Genomic DNA, 18,669 nt, shown 5'->3' on the forward strand with positions numbered 1-18,669 from the left:
ATTTGAATAAAGATTATTTCTATTTCTATTTCTAGAGAGACCGTGTAATGGTCGACCTGAAATGGTCCTGACCTGATATGGACAAAATTAATCAGAATGGAAATTAAATAAAATATCTATTTATTTACACTACGGAACCTTTACTTAACTAATGACTCACACTTGACTGTTTAATGTGCGTAATGATCATTAAAACTTAACAACTTATGTTATAATTAGAATATTATTAATATTACAAACCAGAAGGCAAGTTCAAATAACATCAAGTTAGTCTTGTTTGTCATATATTTCGCGTGACATGTGTACTTTATATTGAACCTGCTACCCATTGATTTAGAAACCAGATATGAGTAGCTGATTATTGTTAGTGCAGACTACTCATAGATCTATGTGTGTGTATTATTGTGAAGTAGTTGTTAACAGTTCTTGTGTTAATTTTATTTATACTAGCGACTTGTTCCGATACAGTACTGGAGTACTGTAATATAATAATATTAGTATAAGATTTAGTTTTGCAGTTTTTATATATTTACTAATTTACATAGTTAGATGTATAATTACTTATCCCATTTCTGTGTGATGTATTGATTAGAACAATTTCGTAAAAAATATTTGAAGTACAGTGAAATTCGAATCAATTTTTTAAACTATGTTTTGTGCTTTATGAGAATTAAGCAGAGAAACATACAGATACGAATGGTCGTGACTTTGTATTATATACTTTTTAGAAATTCATGACTTCATCATGAAGATACTGAGTAATGTACAACTATTTATATATTTTGTTTACAGTAAGTATTTTTAATGTGTTTGTTCTTTTTTTTTTTATTTGTACTAGCTAGTAGATACCCACCCCGGCTTTGCACGGGTGGACATGTATTATACATATAAACCCTCCTCTTGAAAATGAAAAATCTATCTATTAAAAAAAGCCGCTTCAAAATCCGTTGCGTAATTTTAAAGATTTACATAGGGACGGACAAACAGCGACAGCGACAGCGACTTTGCTTTATACTGTGTAATGATTTATACATTTTATTGCACCGTATTTTTTAGTGACAATTATATGTACAGCCCATCTTATGGTTAAAGTTTAGCGTAGCTTATGGACGCCTGAAACACCAGGGGAGACACACGCGCGTTGCCGACCCTTAAAAAACCTTAATATACCCTTCTTTTTTTTAGTGGCAATCATGCATGCGGCTCATCTTATGATTGAAGGTTAGCGTAGCTTATGGACGTCTGAAACATCAGGGGTGTCACGCGCGCGTTTCCGACCCTTAAAAAACCTTAATATACCCTTCTTTTTTTTAGTGGCAATCATGCATGCGGCTCATCTTATGATTGAAGGTTAGCGTAGCTTATGGACGCCTGAAACACCAGGGGTGACACGTGCGCGTTGCCGACCCTTAAAAAACCTTAATATACCCTTCTTTTTTTTAGTGGCAATCATGCATGCGGCTCATCTTATGATTGAAGGTTAGCGTAGCTTATGGACGCCTGAAACACCAGGGGTGACACGTGCGCGTTGCCGACCCTTAAAAAACCTTAATATACCCTTCTTTTTTTTAGTGGCAATCATGCATGCGGCTCATCTTATGATTGAAGGTTAGCGTAGCTTATGGACGCCTGAAACACCAGGGGTGACACGTGCGCGTTGCCGACCCTTAAAAAACCTTAATATACCCTTCTTTTTTTAGTGGCAATCATGCATGCGGCTCATCTTATGATTGAAGGTTAGCGTAGCTTATGGACGCCTGAAACACCAGGGGTGACACGTGCGCGTACCCTTAAGAAACCTTAATATACCCTTCTTTTTTTTATGGCAATATGCCCTTCTTGACGCCTGAAAAACCCCATGCAATCATGCATGCGGCTCATCTCTCTATGGACGCCTGAAAACCTCGGCAGGTAGTTAATTTCACAGTCTAAGTGTATGCGATAGGAATAACTCCTCTGAAATATTGTCTGAAACCATTTAGGTTCAGAATAATACTTATTGCACTATAATCAGGCGGGTGCACCATACCATTATCATCCGTAAGAAAAAATGCAAGCTGAGCCGGGGCCAATTGCTATAAATATTTTTGAAAATTCTATTTTTCTCTGGTTTTTCTCGTTATTTGAACTATTTTTTTTTCATTTCTATAGCTGTAGGTTGCAATGGACAGAGAGACGCCTCATTTCCAATCTCGAAGGATAGTTTCCGATTGATAATACGAAGTGCAATGAGTGGTAAGTGATAATTCAAAATTGCTGGTATATTTCGGCCTACTGGTACATTTGATGTCTTCGATAGATGGTTTAGCACATCTTTACTTCCAAAGTTCGCAAGTTCGATACCTCGCACGGTACAATAGAATTTGTGTGGGACTGTGTATAGAGCGCTGGGGTCGGTGAAGCCAACGATGCTGGTAATTAAAAGCGCAATATGTAAAAGTAACAGTATATTATAAAAATATATGCCGACCCTTAAAAACTTAATATACCCTTCTTTTTTTAGTGGCAATCATGCATGCGGCTCATCTTATGATTGAAGGTTAGCGTAGTTTATGGTTAATTTCACGTCACAAACTATATGAACTATATGAAAGCAAGAGCAATAGAAGAATTAATAGAAACAATAACAAAACCATAGCAACCTATATCTTATATATAAAATTCTCGTGTCACAGTTTTCGTTCCCATACTCCTCCGAAACGGCTTGACCGATTCTCATAAAATTTTCTGAGCGTATTGAGTAGGTTTGAGAATCGGCCAACATCTATTTTTCATCCCTCTAAATGTTAGGAGTAGTCCACCCCTAAATTTTTTTTATTTTAGACAAAATTTTTAGTATCTATATTTTTATGATACAACATACAAAAATACATACAATCTTAAATTTTCACCCTTCTATCATCAACACCTATTTTTTTATAGCGTTATTAATTTATATGGCAAAACAACGTTTGCCGGTACAGCTAGTAAAATATAAATTTAAAAATAAGGAATTGTCGTACCAGCCAGCGACCCTAATGTAAGGAGTCCTATGCAGTATTCATGAGTATTATTGTTTGTATCGTACAAGTACCCATAACACAAGCTCTGCTTAGTTAGCGACTAGATGGCGCTGTGTGAATTGTCCAGAGATGTTATTTATACTATAATTATCAATAATAAGTCACGAAAAAATCATAATAATTAAAATAATAGGTTCTTTTTGTTTTGTGCATTCTTTCTTTTTGTTTATAAGTTAAATTTTCTTTGTTTTTGGTAAATTTAAATATTTTGTAAATTTTTTAACAAGGAAGGACAATACGTGATGGGTAACGACATTGCATGTATTTTTATATTATTTATTTTAGTTTTTGGAATTATATATACTAGGTGGAGGGCGACGATATTCGCAACACAGTTTTATACTTCTGTGAATATCATCGTTTCTTTAGTAAATTAGTACACATGTTTTCTGTATTAAGTAAATAAATAAATAAATTAAAAAAAAAATAATATAGTATTTTATCACTAAATAATATTAAACACGAAAGTTTAAACATCATTATAGTATTAGGTAGCTCGCAAGAAACATATTCGCTTTCGACTGAACTTTAAACATTTAAACAACACTATATATATAGTATTTTTTATATTTCAGTTCCAAAAGGCAGATCGGCAAATCTGAATGATGTCCTCATTAGGTATTATAGGTAAGTACAAAATAGATTAATAACCTGGAGATAATGTTGACACCGTTGCAGTGTTCAAAATATATTGGTTTTCGATCATTGTAGTTTTTTTAATTTTTTTTTTATAGATGATAATGGAATGGTGCACCCGCCTGCGCCAACGGTTTACGCTGGCGGGGCACCAGTGTAGGATGATAAGATGAACATGAGGTCAGGTCAGTTAACCCATCGTGACAAATTTAACAAGAATTTATCACGATGGTTTCCAGGGGGAATCGCGTGGCGGTCAACAGATGTGTATGGAATGGTGCTCCCGCCTGCGCTAACGGTATACGCTGGCGGGGCACCAGTGGTGGATACGATGGGCATGAGGTCAGGTCAGTTAGCCCATCGTGGAAAATTCACAGGAATTTACCATAGATTCTAGGAGGAACTGGGTGGAGACCATCCTGTCATGGCACATTGATAGAAACTAGATCAATTTTAACATAATTAGTAGATTAGAATAGAATAGAAAATCATTTATTCAAATAAACTTAATTTAAGCACTTTTGAATAGTCAATTTTTTTTTTAAATCTACCGTTTATTCGGATAGCTGTCTCATCACAAGAAGAATAAGCAAGAAACTTATATGTTGCTCTTTTAAAGCATCCTTGTAAGTTCACATTTTATTTTTAAGTCGAAACGTGTGAATACAAACTACCAACCAGCACTAATTTATTTAGGCTCAAATATAAAAACACAATAAGATTAAATCAGTCGTAGTGATAAGAGCAGACCAGTCCCTACAAGCAGCACTCGTTCACGAGTATGACGGATGAGCCAGCCATCACTGCGCTCGACCATATTTTAGGAAGCCCAATGACCCGGCCCACCACGCCGCCACATTTTAGTGAGCATGACTACTCATTCCACTCAACCACGTCACAGCTAATCAAAATTACTATATGGTAGTTACAGTATTCGCACTTTACATGATGCATGCGGCAATCAATACAAAAGCCGCTATCAAGTAAGTACGTACAAACAGACCGCCAAACAAGCAGATAATTTTGCATTTATTATATTATTATACAATATGTATTTATTTTAAGCAACTTGTTTTGTTTCTATCCCTAGCTCGAACAGTACTGAAAGCACTGCATATCTACTGAAAGATATCACAGGATTGCTGTCCAATCCTGGTTTTGATCTCCAGCGACCAACAGTATTGTATGCACACGGGTATGTAAGTTTCTTGTATACCAATATTTTTAACTAGCTGATCGGCGCAACTTCGTCTGAGTTGAATGAAATGAACAAAAGGTGGGGAAATGACCCCACCTTTTATAACATTTTTCATTCAGCTCAGCTCCTATTGGTCGTAGCGTAATGTTATATAGCTTAAAGCCTTCCTCGACAAATGGACTATCCAACACAAAAATATTTTTTCAATTCGAACCAGTAGTTCCTGAGATTAGCGCGTATAATAATATCTTAGGACAATTCACACAGCGCCATCTATTCCCAAGCTGATCTAAGCTTGTGTTATGGGTACTAGACAACTGATATATATACGTAGATATTTTTTTGTATACATAATATACATAGAAAATAACCAGAACTATACAACACATAGAGGGTCAGCATTTGAGCTCCTCTATGTCGTCCTGACGGGAATGCGTCGATATAGAGTGATCCTATAGGAAGGTTTATATGTATAATACATGTACAAACGGGCGAAGCCGGGGCAAGTAGCTAGTATAATTATAAATGTCAAGTGTAATGCAGACGAATTTGCACGGATCAGCTAGTATGTATATAAATTTCCAAAAAAAAATCTATATATTGGACATTACATTTTTAATATGTTTCATTTTATTTTAAGAAATATTAAATGGCTATTTGAGATTGTAAAAAGTATTCATTCTTTTTATGTCTTGCTAATTTCAGATACATAGAGCTGATAGAAGATGAAAGCGTGAAGACAGTGGTGGAGGCGTACAGACAGAATGGCGGTTACAATATTTTGATACTGGATTGGTCCAACCTCGCATTTGGTTCTTACGTGCTTGTAGCTTTGGACTTGAAACATGTAAGTATGCGTTACCATGTAAGCATATCGCGTATTCTGGTTGCTTTGGTTGTTATTGATATTAATTATTGTAATTTTAGTTGACATCCCTAGCGTTCAATTTATATGTCCGATACCATATAAACTAATATAAGTTACAAAGTATTATCACTTTACTATTTATATTATATTTTACTATAACTAATTATATCATTTACGTAATTTAATTGTACAACTACAACCTAAAATTAAAAAGCTTAAAAAATATAATACAATAACTAAAATATATTATTAAAAGGGGCCCCTTTAGGCAAAGTTCCGAAGATACTGGCAGCGTTCCCTCTTTGAATAGCTAGACTAATTCTTTGTCCAAGGTAGCTACCTAACTAATATTATATTTTTAAACAATATTGATTGACTCTTAACGAAAATAAGTGTTATGTACCTATCTAAATTTGATATATAATGTAATTTTTGTGTATAAATTCATTAATTCTATTGTACATTACTAAAGTTTTGCATGCCAAAACAATGGCGAAATGTGTGTACTATTTTATTAATACTGACATTCTTTTATTATACAATTATATATATATCTATTTATACCATTATTTCATGTAAATAAATACATTTCATTTCATATAAAAACTTCCATGAAAAGACTGCTTCGACTTACACGATACAGGCATAGCCTAATGTCATAGATAAAATATTACTGAAGTTAATGTCTCCGAATAATAATAGTAACCCACACACACACACACACAAACACACACACATACATGTAATAATAATATTCTATTCTGTCCTAAGATAATATTCCGATTGTCGTGACAAAAAAAAACAATAAAACATGTAAAGATTTATGAAATACTTGTTCTTCATATTTTATAAATCTATATATTATTTATAAATGTATATATTATATGTAGATTTATAAATTATGAGTAACATGTAATTCAAGCTAGTGTTTTTTTTATTATTCATTTTTATTTCTATCTCTGTTGTGTTTAATTTCACATTTTTTTTGGATGATTATATTTATTTTTTTGTTTATTTAACTTTAATGCACACAATATAATATATAGTACAGTACATTTATTATATTAACTACATCAGCCGCGATTTGATACGTTTCAGGCTAGTGTTGGTATTAGCAACGCCTTCATGAAGCTCTTAATGAATGGTCTGAATTTGGAAGGTGTTCACTTCGTCGGCCACTCCCTGGGGGCACATCTCTTGGGTGGGGTGGCCAGGAATTTGTCTGCGAGAGGATTCGTCATACCAAGGTCAGTTATAAAACTTAGACTTTTTTACACTAAGCTGGTGGTAGATAACTACGGAATGCATACGGCCCATCTGATGGTAAACGGTTACCGTAGTCCATGGACGCCTGAAACAACTGGAGTGTCATGTTCTCGTTGCCGACTCTTAGATGAATATATATACATAGTCATGGCGAATTGTTTAAGAGAAACTATAGGAGAGTGTAGTATGGTACGTGATGGGCCGGGTTATTGGACTCCTTAAAATATGGTCGAGCGCAGTGATGGCTGTCTCTGGCATACTCGTGAACGAGTGCGATACAAACTACCAACTAGCAATAATTTATTCAGATATTAAATATACAATAGGATTAAAACAGTGGTAGTGATTAGAGAAGACCAGTCCCTACAAGAAGCTCTCGTTCACGAGTATGACGGATGGGCCAGCCACCACTGCGCTCGACAAAATTTTAGAAGAACTAGATGGCACTATAGAATTGGTCCAGATTTTTATAATTATTATAGTGGACTGATGTATGATGGATGCTTAAAGTCAATCAATTTTCTTCTTCTAGACTGACGTGTTTGGACGCAGCGTACCCTGGCTTCTACCCTCCAGTTTTGTCATCTTCTGTGACGTCATCAGACGCAGCATTTGTAGACATGATACACACGGATGGCAGTGGTTACGGAACTCCGCAGGCCGGTGGTCATATTGACTTTTGGCCGAACGGTGGTACTGCCAAGCAACCTGGCTGCTTATCTGCTACACTCTATCTTACATCAGAAGGTATTGTAGGATCTTTGTGTAAATAGAATTTAAAAACTAACGACCCACAGGATGGAAAGTGGCAACCGGTGCCTAAAATAATCTTAGTTACTGTTAGAATTGTTCGGATTAATACCAACTGCTGAGTTTCACCACCGTACCACCCGCCAGAAACTGAAATACCATCCTGATCATCTGGATGAATGGCGGTCTTCCACGGTGCGGTTTTCTAGAAACTTTTTGCCTCGCACAACCACATTATGGAATCACCTTCCAGCAATGGTATTTCCGAACCGATACGATATTGAAACCTTCAAGAACAGAGCTTATTCCTTTTTAAAAGGCCGGCAACGTACTTGCAATTCCCCTGTGTTGCGGGTGCTCATGGGCGGCGGTAATCACTTACCATCAGGTGAGCCGCGTGCTCGTTTGTCCCCTGTGTTATAAAAAAAAAAGTTACCCTGGACAATTCACAGTTCCATAACATCAGTTCTGATTACTTTGAGCCTAGATGGCGCTGTGTGAATTGTCCAGGGTTATTTTATATTTCTTTCTTTTCTTTTATCAGTTTAAAAGAACAACGTGAATGTAGAAATCGTCCAAATAATGCAACAGGATATAAATCACTCTCAGTTCTAACATCAGCCAAGTGGCACCACTACTAGTATAATAAGTTAATTGTAATTTTTAATTAAATTTAATTTATAATATTTTTTGTTTTGTGTTCACTCTACGGCTGTAGACTTTTTATCTTATTGTAAAAATATTCTGTTGTTGTTTACATATAATATTTTCAGATTTATGCAGTCACTGGCGCTCCTGGGAGTTTTGGTCTGAAGCTGTGATTGGTGGGGAATTTCATGCGCGTCGATGTGGTTCCTATGACAGTTTCCTAAGAGGAAATTGTTCTGAGACCCAGCTAGCTGTTATGGGACCCCACACAGATGTTAGGTAACAGTTTTTTATAGTTTCTTCTTTTTTATAATAATAACTAGCGACCCTTTTCGTCTTTGCGTGCATTACAAATTTTTCAATTTCTCGGCTTGTTCTATACTATAATATGCACATAATCTTATTAATATTATAAACGCAAAAGTTTGTGAGTATAAAGAAAGAAAGAAAGAAAAACATTTATTGACAACCATTATTACATTTACAAATGTACATTTTACACATATATATATATATATATATATATATATATATATATATAAATATCCCCTTGGGCACTTTGTGGCTCAGACGTGCCGTATAGGTAGTTTTTTGTTGATCCTTTTTCACTTGTTGATCCGGAGGCCTTTTGTTGATCTAATGCCAGATGACCATATATAAATGTTGATCCGTTTTGAGCCACAACTGTCACGACGAGTAATAATAATAATTAAGCGATTTATACACGATTTTATACAAATCCACCTTTTTGGCATACGAGCAGTTCTTGATCCAATTCAAACGGGCCAATCAGGGTGCAGCATTTGCCAAGGGCTTCCTCATTGGCACGTTTGGGCTACTACATTATGGCTACAGTAACTTAGTAATGTCTAGCTAGTATTTCAAAAATAATAGTCTACCTAATCTAAATATTTATAGAAATCAGTCTGGAGTAACGTGACTCCAGATCAAACCTCAATACTTGTTATTTTTTGGATGGGAATCTTTTCTTTTGTAACAACGTTACTGAGCGAATAAAGAGAAGACGCAACGGCGGATCCAGGTGGGAGCGTCATGGAGGTCATGGGAGTCATGGGGGCGTCATGACTCTCCCCCCCCCTTAGCCCAGAACTTAGGTAGACCACTAATTGAACTAAAAAATAATGAAACAGCAAATTTTTTTGCACGATCGGAGTGTTGGTGCAGTAGTATTAATTATAATTAAACATTGTTACTTAAAACATAACAGTTAAAGTACTATAACACTAAAAGCAAAATAGGTATTTTCAAAATACTTTTTCAAAATAAATTACCCTTTGAGTTTTTGTTCAAACCTCAGATATTATATTTAATTTAGGTATATCAATCAATACATAGTATAGCATAGTACAGTCTGTCTGTCTGTCTGTTTGTTCCGGCTAATCTCTGAAATAGCTGGACCGATTTTGACGGGACTTTTTTTGGCAAGTAGCTGATGTAATAAGGAGTAACTTACGCTACTGTTATTTTAGAAAAATAAAATAAAATTTCACGCGGACGAAGTCGCTGGGGCCAGCTAGTCTATAGATATACCGAGATTTAATGTTTAAGTTGCTATTATGTTATTGACAAAATTTTACTGTAATGTTACTATTACATTATCCTACACAATTTGTATTATTTTGGATGAATAAATAAATAAATAAATAAATAATAATCTATACATCTATACATTTAATAAAAATTGGAGTGTCTGTTTGTAATATTGAAAAAACCGTTTTTTACTACATGCATATGAATATATATAAGGTACATATACCAAAATACCTATTTTTATAATTTTAGTCTGTCTGTCTGTCTGTCTGTTTGTTCCGGCTAATCTCTGAAATGGCTGGACCGATTTTGACGGTACTTTTTTTTGGCAGGTAGCTGATTTATAAGGAGTAACTTAGGTTACTTTTATTTTAGAAAAATAAAGTTAAATTCCACGCGGACGAAGTCGCGGGAACACCTTGTTTTTAATAAAAACATCTTTTTTGTGGTACTTGAGAATGTTGAAGCCTGTTGTTTGTAATATTGAAATAACCGTTTTTTACTACTTGCATATGAATATAAATACGGTACATACACCAAAATAACATATTTTACAATTTTTGTCTGTCTGTCTGTTTGTTCCGGCTAATCTCTGAAATGGCTGGACCGATTTTGACGGGACTTTTTTTGGCAGGTAGCTGATGTAATAAGGAGTAACTTAGGCTACTTTTATTTTAGAAAAATAAAGTTAAAAACCACGTGGACGAAGTCGCGGGAACAGCTAGTGTATAATATATTAGAGATACCTACGTGTGTTTTTATTGATGACTAGCTGTACACGGGATTTCGTCCGTGTTGAATTTAACTTTATTTTTCTAAAATATAAGAAGTTAAATTCCACGCGGACGAAGTCGCGTGTACAGCTAGTTGTCGGTAGTCTAGCGATTTAGCTAGCACACTGCTTTGATTCCTGCTTGGTGGTCGAGGGTTCGATTCCTCGCACGCTGCAAACATTTGTATTCATGAGTATGATTGTTTGTAACGGTCTGGGTGTTTTCTATGTATAGATAATATATATGTATTTACGAAAAAAAATCTTTGTATTTATATCAGTACCCATAACATAATCTTCAGCTAGCTTAACTTTGGTCTAGATGAAGCTGTGTGAATTGTCCTGAGATTACTATTATTACTATAATAAATCTTTTCAAATCAGCCGATGTTTATTTTTGCCATAATACGTGCTGTTACCATGTGATAATATTACGTACGTACTTATTAAACTATTAACTTATTATTAAATTATTAACTATTTATACTGTTTTAAATGTGTATGTGTAATTATATTTCCTTTGAATTAAAGACAAATGTATATATATATATATATATATTTATATACACTTGCACACTTAGTTGATCCAGCCACGATCCGTAGATATTGCTGATCCACTGTCTCTCTCTTTCTATCACTATCTTTGTATTCTAATATGCGATGTTGCCGTTCCGGCCGAGACCATGCGTTGTTGCCAAATGTATTCGTCGATAGTAGTAGATACTTATACTCGATATATATTTTTTCAACAATTTCCTGCAATAGTGAATCCGTATCGGCATTTTTTTTAAATGCACAAAGATTTTTTGGCTCTGAATATATTTAAAAATCATTTACTTGTGTGTTGATGAATTTATATACTAGTACATGAAGTACCTAATACTTGTTTTGATTTGAATAGGTAGCGATATTATGAATTTATTATACGTAATCTAAAGATTTTGACGAAATAAAAGTAATTAGTTATCTGTTAACCTTGACTTCATGCTGGCACCAGTATTATCAGATGATGAACATACTCTTCGAAAACTTACAGCAGAAATATCGTGTTTGGACTCATTAGATAGGTCTCGATGAATAGAGTTTAAAAAACTTAAAATAAATGGTACATTAGAAATATGTATAAAAACCCCTTACGTAAAATTCAACCACTTTAAACTTAATAATAATAATAATTAGGAAAAGAGAAAAGCTATACATGCACTGAAAGTAATTGATGCCTTCCACACAATATTTTCAGTATTAAACAACTCTGTTTGTTCAGTAAAAGTGTAAATACACTGGTAACCTTTAATCATATTTTATATGCAAACATTACATATACAAACACTAAAGTTTTATTTCAGAATAGCCAATAGTTTTCAAGAAATAAGTCTTTGAAATTGTACGTGTAACTTATATATATACCTACTAGTTTTTTCACCATAACAAACAACACCAATATGGCCTAGTTAGTAGTTTACCTGTGTACCAATTAATAATAATAGTAATCTCAGGACAATTCATACAGCTTCATCTAGACCCAAGTTAAGCTAGCTGAAGATTATGTTATGGGTACTGATATAAATACAAAGATTTTTTTCGTAAATACATATATATTCTATACATAGAAAACACCCAGACCGTTACAAACAATTTAATAATAAGTTAATAGTTTAATAAGTACGTACGTAATATTATCACATGGTAACAGCACGTATTATGGCAAAAATAAACATCGGCTGATTTGAAAAGATTTATTATAGTAATAATAGTAATCTCAGGACAATTCACACAGCTTCATCTAGACCCAAGTTAAGCTAGCTGAAGATTATGTTATGGGTACTGATATAAATACAAAGATTTTTTTTCGTAAATACATATATATTATCTATACATAGAAAACACCCAAACCGTTACAAACAATCATACTCATGAATACAAATGTTTGCAGCGTGCGAGGAATCGAACCCTCGACCACCAAGCAGGAATCAAAGCAGTGTGCTAGCTAAATCGCTAGACTACCGACAACTAGCTGTACACCCGACTTCGTCCGCGTGGAATTTAACTTCTTATATTTTAGAAAAATAAAGTTAAATTCAACACGGACGAAGTCCCGTGTACAGCTAGTCATCAATAAAAAAACACGTAGGTATCTCTAATATATTATACACTAGCTGTTCCCGCGACTTCGTCCACGTGGTTTTTAACTTTATTTTTCTAAAATAAAAGTAGCCTAAGTTACTCCTTATTACATCAGCTACCTGCCAAAAAAAGTCCCGTCAAAATCGGTCCAGCCATTTCAGAGATTAGCCGGAACAAACAGACAGACAGACAAAAATTGTAAAATATGTTATTTTGGTGTATGTACCGTATTTATATTCATATGCAAGTAGTAAAAAACGGTTATTTCAATATTACAAACAACAGGCTTCAACATTCTCAAGTACCACAAAAAAGATGTTTTTTTATCAAATAAACAGTTTTTATTAAAAACAAGCTGTCCCCGCGACTTCGTCCACGTGGAATTAAATTTATTTTTCTAAAATAAAAGTAGCCTAAGTTACTCCTTATAAATCAGCTATCTGCCAAAAAAAGTACCGTCAAAATCGGTCCAGCCATTTCAGAGATTAGCCGGAACAAACAGACCGACAGACAGACAGACAAAAATTATAAAAATTGTTATTTTGGTATATGTACCTTATATATATTCATATGCATGTAGTAAAAAACGGTTATTTCAATATTACAAACAGACACTCCAATTTTATTTACATGTATAGATGTATAGATTAAAAAAAAAGTAACAGTCATAAGGCTAGTCGTATGCCTAATATATATAATAATGTAATAAATTCATTTAAACAGAAATTGCGGGAACATTATTTAAATTTGTAACTTTTTTACTGTCCTTCTCCTTTTTTCACATCTTTCTGTTATATCCATATAGTTCTCTCTATATTTTCTGATTTTCTTACTTTCAATTTGAGACTACTTATAATTTGATTATCGGATCATTATGTATTTACTTATATATAATATTTATACATTTATGGGTTATATTTAGATATATATTTATGTATGTATATTGTTATTTTTTTATAGAAATGTATATTTTGCTTATCTTTATAAATCTTTTTTTGACATTTCTTATTTATATTAGTGCACCGCCAATAATCTTTCGCTGCACCACTCATGGTTGCCTGGTAAATAACGCGGCAAAATATTAAGTCCGCCACATGTACAAATTTTTTTGTGCATTAAAGTTAAAGAAATAAAAAAATACAATACTGTTTAATGAAAATGCGTGTTGTCTAGTGCTTTGAGATGTATCAAAATAAGGTCAACAAAAAAGTCCGTGATGGTATATGTCTATCTCTTAAGGATAACCAACAATAACCATTTTTTATCTTTTACATTTTACGGGATTTTTTTTTATCGTATGTTTCCCTTAAAATCATGTAAACTATGTTATTATGTCATAATCTAAAGAAATAATAATATTTTATAGTGACATATCCACTATAAAATACCAAAAAGTAGCAATGTAATTCGTTACGCGCGAATCGGGTGTTATAAGGTCAAAGGTCGGTGCACCCCGCGTATTTGATAAATAGTGCTTCTCTGGATGTCTTTAAGAGAAAACGGCAGTATGTACGTGTATATGTACAAGTCCTTAAGTGTTAAGTTTTTCAAATGTACATACAGTAAAGAATAAATATTTTTAAGTACAGTACTTACGTACATTAATATAATACCTACTTTTTACTTGTATCTATTGTTATCAAAATTAAATTATAAGTTCTTAACTTGACCACGACTATGTGACCCTCTCTTGGCGCCAAAACGAGTGAAAAAATGAACAGCATACGACGACGACGCAGTACCTATAGAGTGGAGCAACTGCTTATTCAGTTTTATTCAACTATTTAGTCCCTCCACCGTTACAATGAATGGAGGCGGATATTACAATGTACGTAGCATTGCGAATATAAAATATCTAGATTAGGTATAATAAATTCATAATTCATAGGCCGTTACGGTATCAGAGCCAAAGTCTTCTTTCTTTGTTTATGTACTGTTAGATGCGACAGCGACTTTGTTTTTATATTACAATGTAATGATTGATATACCTAAAATAAATAAAATATCTGAGGTTTGGACAAAAATTCAAAAGGTACTTAATTTTTAAAAAGTATTTTGAAAATACCTATTTTGCATTTAGTATTTGAAATACAAAACACAAAACTATTTTTGTTTTTAGAGTGACATTTCTATGAATTCACTGTCGATAGCGAGCGGTGCGATGGAAAAAGATAACCGTTTATAAAAATATAATAAATAACCCTGGACAATTAACACAGACTGATACTGAACTGATATAAATAGATATTTTTATTTTGTAAATACATATATAATATACATATAAAACACCCAGACCGATGAAAACAATCGATGACCGATGAGTACAAATGTTTGCATCGTGCGAGAAATCGAACCCGCGACCATCGGATGTAAAGCGGTGTGACCACCGAGGCAGTCGAAATATATAAATAATCTTATGAATTTAATTTATTCTAATTTGTTTATGTGCGCGGGGTGCGGTGTACGGTGCTCCCCCCTGCCTCCACCGTTGCTGGAGCTTGCATGTATGGAGCATTGCGAATATAAAATATCTAGATTAGTAAATTCATAATTGATAGACCGTTACGGTATCTATATATATTCGGATTAAAATAAGTATCGCAGTAAGGACCAGTATATAAAGTGATCAACACAATTAACTGATTTTTGAAATATATATACAGAGCCAAAAAGTCTTTGTGTATTCAAAAAATATCTAATTTGTTTGTGTGCGCGGGGTGCGGTGTACGGTGCAGGGGGACCCTGCCTCCACCGTTGCTGGAGCTTGCATGTATGGAGCATTGCGAATATAAAATATCTACATTAGTAAATTAATAAAGTCATAATTGATAGACCGTTACGGTATCTATATATATTCGGATGAAAGTAAGTATCGCAGTAAGGACGAGTATATAAAGTGATTAACATAATTAATTGATTTTTGGAATATATTCAGAGCCAAAAAGTCTTTGTGTATACCAAAAATTTAGCCGTTCGGAGCCATTCAGTCACGAATTATTAGTAAAAAAAGTGTCGAGTATATCGTACTATCGACGAATATATATGGCCACATCGCAAAATAGAATGCGACGTTGCCATACCGCCTGAGATATACGCGATAGGTGTGAAGTTATTCAGTGCAAAAGGTGGAATCGGCAAGTGTTTAGGTTGTGGCGTGATCAACAAAGTGCCCAAAGAGGTGTTTATATATATATATACATACGCATATGCACACACACACACTCATATACATATATACATACATACACACTTAGAACAATTACAATAATTCATCTTATATTATTTCTACATATGGTTGGCAACATGGCTGACACTCAGCATATGCCGTGACAGCTAACTGTCACAGCGCTGGTATTCTGTGCCTAGAGTATGGATGTTTGTTACCCTTTCACATAAAAACTACTGAACGGATTTTGATGAAACCTTACAGTAATATAGCTTATACATCAGAATAATATATAGGCTATAATTTTCATGCGAGTGAAACTGCGGGCGCTGCTCATATAAACTTTCCTCTTGAATCACTCTATCTATCACTGAAAATTGCATTAAAATCCGTTACGTATTTTAAAGGATATAAGTAAGGGAATAAACAGTGTAATACAGTTTTTTTATACTATGTAAGGAGTATAACACTATACATATTAAACCAAGTCACAAAGCGCCACCTAGTCTCATGCTAGGTTTATGTTATGAGTATTAAATAATTGATAAATATCCTTAAATATTTTATCTATTTATAGAGAAAATATTTTTCCATAGACATATAAATATACGTTATTTAAATTATTAACCGGGTCTTAACACGAATAATTTTATGGCAAATAAAGGTATTTACCTCTCTCGACGTTTCGACTAGGTTGCACTAGTCGTAGTCACGAGATGATTGGAGTAACAGCGATGTCAATGTAGATATATAATGTAGATAAATACCTTAATTTCCCATAAAATTATTCGTGTTAAGACCCGGTTAATAATTTAAATAATGTAAATTAAATATGAAAGTTTAAACATATGTATATGAATATGTATTAAAATATGTCTGTCTGTTGTCAAGTGCTCATAATCTGCTTAGTTTGGTACTAGATGGAGCTGTGTGCGTTTTAGAGGTGTCATTGTCATTGTTTTTTTACCACGACGATGGCAACTAAGCATACGTCCCATCTGATGGTAAACGTTTACCGTAGCCTATGGACGCCTAAAACATAACATCGACTTCTGTATAAAGTTCTAACCGTTTTGTATTCCTTTCAGATTACGGGGTAATTTTTATCTGAGGACAGCTACGCAGAAACCATATTCTCTAGGTATGAGAGGAATTGACTAATAAATGCTACACGCCTAGTGGTTTAAATTTAAAAATAAATATTTTAAATTATAAATTTGAACATTATTAAGATTCTATTGTCAAAGACTATACTTCTATAATCCCCTCCGATCGGGTAATGTGGACTAATGATCCCATTGCTAGCAATGTACCATGCCAGGTCGACCTCCACGCGGTTCCCCCTGGAAACCATCGAGATAAATTTCCGGTGAATTTGGCAAACTGACCTGACCTCATGTTCATCTTATCATCTTATCATGGCGCAGGCGGGTGCACCATTCCATTATCATCTATAAAAAAAATACAAAAAACTACAATGATCGAAAACCAGTATATTTTGAACACTGCAACGGTGTCAACATTGTGTCCAGGTTACCAATCCATTATCATACACAAAAAAAATCTCCTCCGATCGATCCCCCGTCCAATTCAAACGGGGATCGGTATTACGACGGCCTGAGCCGTGGTTCGAATCTCTAGCGGTGCCCTCGGACAGTCGTATCCGTCAGGCGGGAGTTGGCCTTCAGCCGCTCCATAAGTCCCTCCGCGGGTTTGGAGTGCCATCTGCACTCGCCCCATAACGTCCGGTGAAGCTGTAAAGGCCAGCTGCGCCCAACAGCATTAGAGTAGTCCGAAAAAAAACTTCTATAACTCGGAGGCGCTGACAGTCATACAGGCAATAAACAAAAGAGTATATATCCCTGCGCGTGTTAAATACAATAAAATACATTACACACCATGTAATGTAGTTTATTAATTTAGTGTATTTCGTATGTATAATAAAAAGAAATTCTGCACTCCTTCTCTATCTATACATATAAATAAAATTGGAGTGTCTGTTTGTAAAATTGAAATAACCGTCTTTTACTGCATGCATATGAATATATGTAAATACGATAAATACACCAAGGAACCACTTTTTAAAATTTTTGTTTGGCTGTCGATCTGTTTGTTCCGGCTAATCTCTGAAATGGCTGGACCGATTAGGGGACTTATTTTTGGATGTAATAGGGTATAATAGGTAACTTGGGCTACTTTTATTTTAGAAAAATAAATTGCACGCGGACGAAGTCGCGGGTACAGCTAGTATAAACTATAAGTGAGCGAAATTTCATACTCCACCGTCCACGCAATGTTTGTAAGTAGATGTACAAGGTTTTTGCTTCATGTATTAGGGTCTAAGACGTTTTTTTTTATGGTTGTTAATGGAATGGAGCGTCAGCCTGCGGTAACGATTTACGCTAGCGGAGCACCAAAATAAAAAATCCCTTACATTATTACAAAATATTCGTTTTATTTTCACAAGAACAAAAGGATACTACAAACAATTAATATATAGATAACTACCTGATCCCGCAAACGTTGTTTTGCCATTAAAATTAAAATCGCTATTAAAAAAAATTGAGTTGATACTAGAGGTGCGAAAATGTGATTGTATATAGTTTTCAATGTTAAACTATAATAAAA

At 34.2% G+C, this 18,669-nt stretch overlaps 1 protein-coding gene across 1 annotated transcript; it reads left to right on the plus strand.

The window, feature by feature from the left end:
* Positions 1–1,708: 1,708 nt before the first annotated feature.
* LOC131847509 (pancreatic lipase-related protein 2-like) lies at positions 1,709–17,202 on the plus strand. Its single transcript, XM_059197090.1, has 9 exons — positions 1,709–1,736; positions 2,152–2,235; positions 3,638–3,689; positions 4,789–4,893; positions 5,602–5,743; positions 6,863–7,011; positions 7,563–7,777; positions 8,554–8,707; positions 17,130–17,202. Exons 1-9 carry the CDS (start codon positions 1,709–1,711, stop codon positions 17,200–17,202), a joined length of 1,002 nt encoding a protein of 333 aa, XP_059053073.1.
* Positions 17,203–18,669: the final 1,467 nt, after the last annotated feature.

Source organism: Achroia grisella, unplaced genomic scaffold (genome assembly GCF_030625045.1).
Source record: "Achroia grisella isolate CSIRO2021 unplaced genomic scaffold, CSIRO_AGI_Agris_v1 utg537, whole genome shotgun sequence".
NCBI lineage: Eukaryota > Metazoa > Arthropoda > Insecta > Lepidoptera > Pyralidae > Achroia > Achroia grisella.

Bases quoted from the DNA above. Each gene is read 5' to 3' on its own strand.
- LOC131847509 (XM_059197090.1), top strand. From the start codon at position 1,709: ATGCATGCGGCTCATCTTATGATTGAAG. The intron at 4,894-5,601 runs GTATGTAAGTTT...TGCTAATTTCAG, and splicing joins ACAGTATTGTATGCACACGG to ATACATAGAGCTGATAGAAG. The intron at 7,778-8,553 runs GTATTGTAGGAT...TAATATTTTCAG, and splicing joins ACTCTATCTTACATCAGAAG to ATTTATGCAGTCACTGGCGC.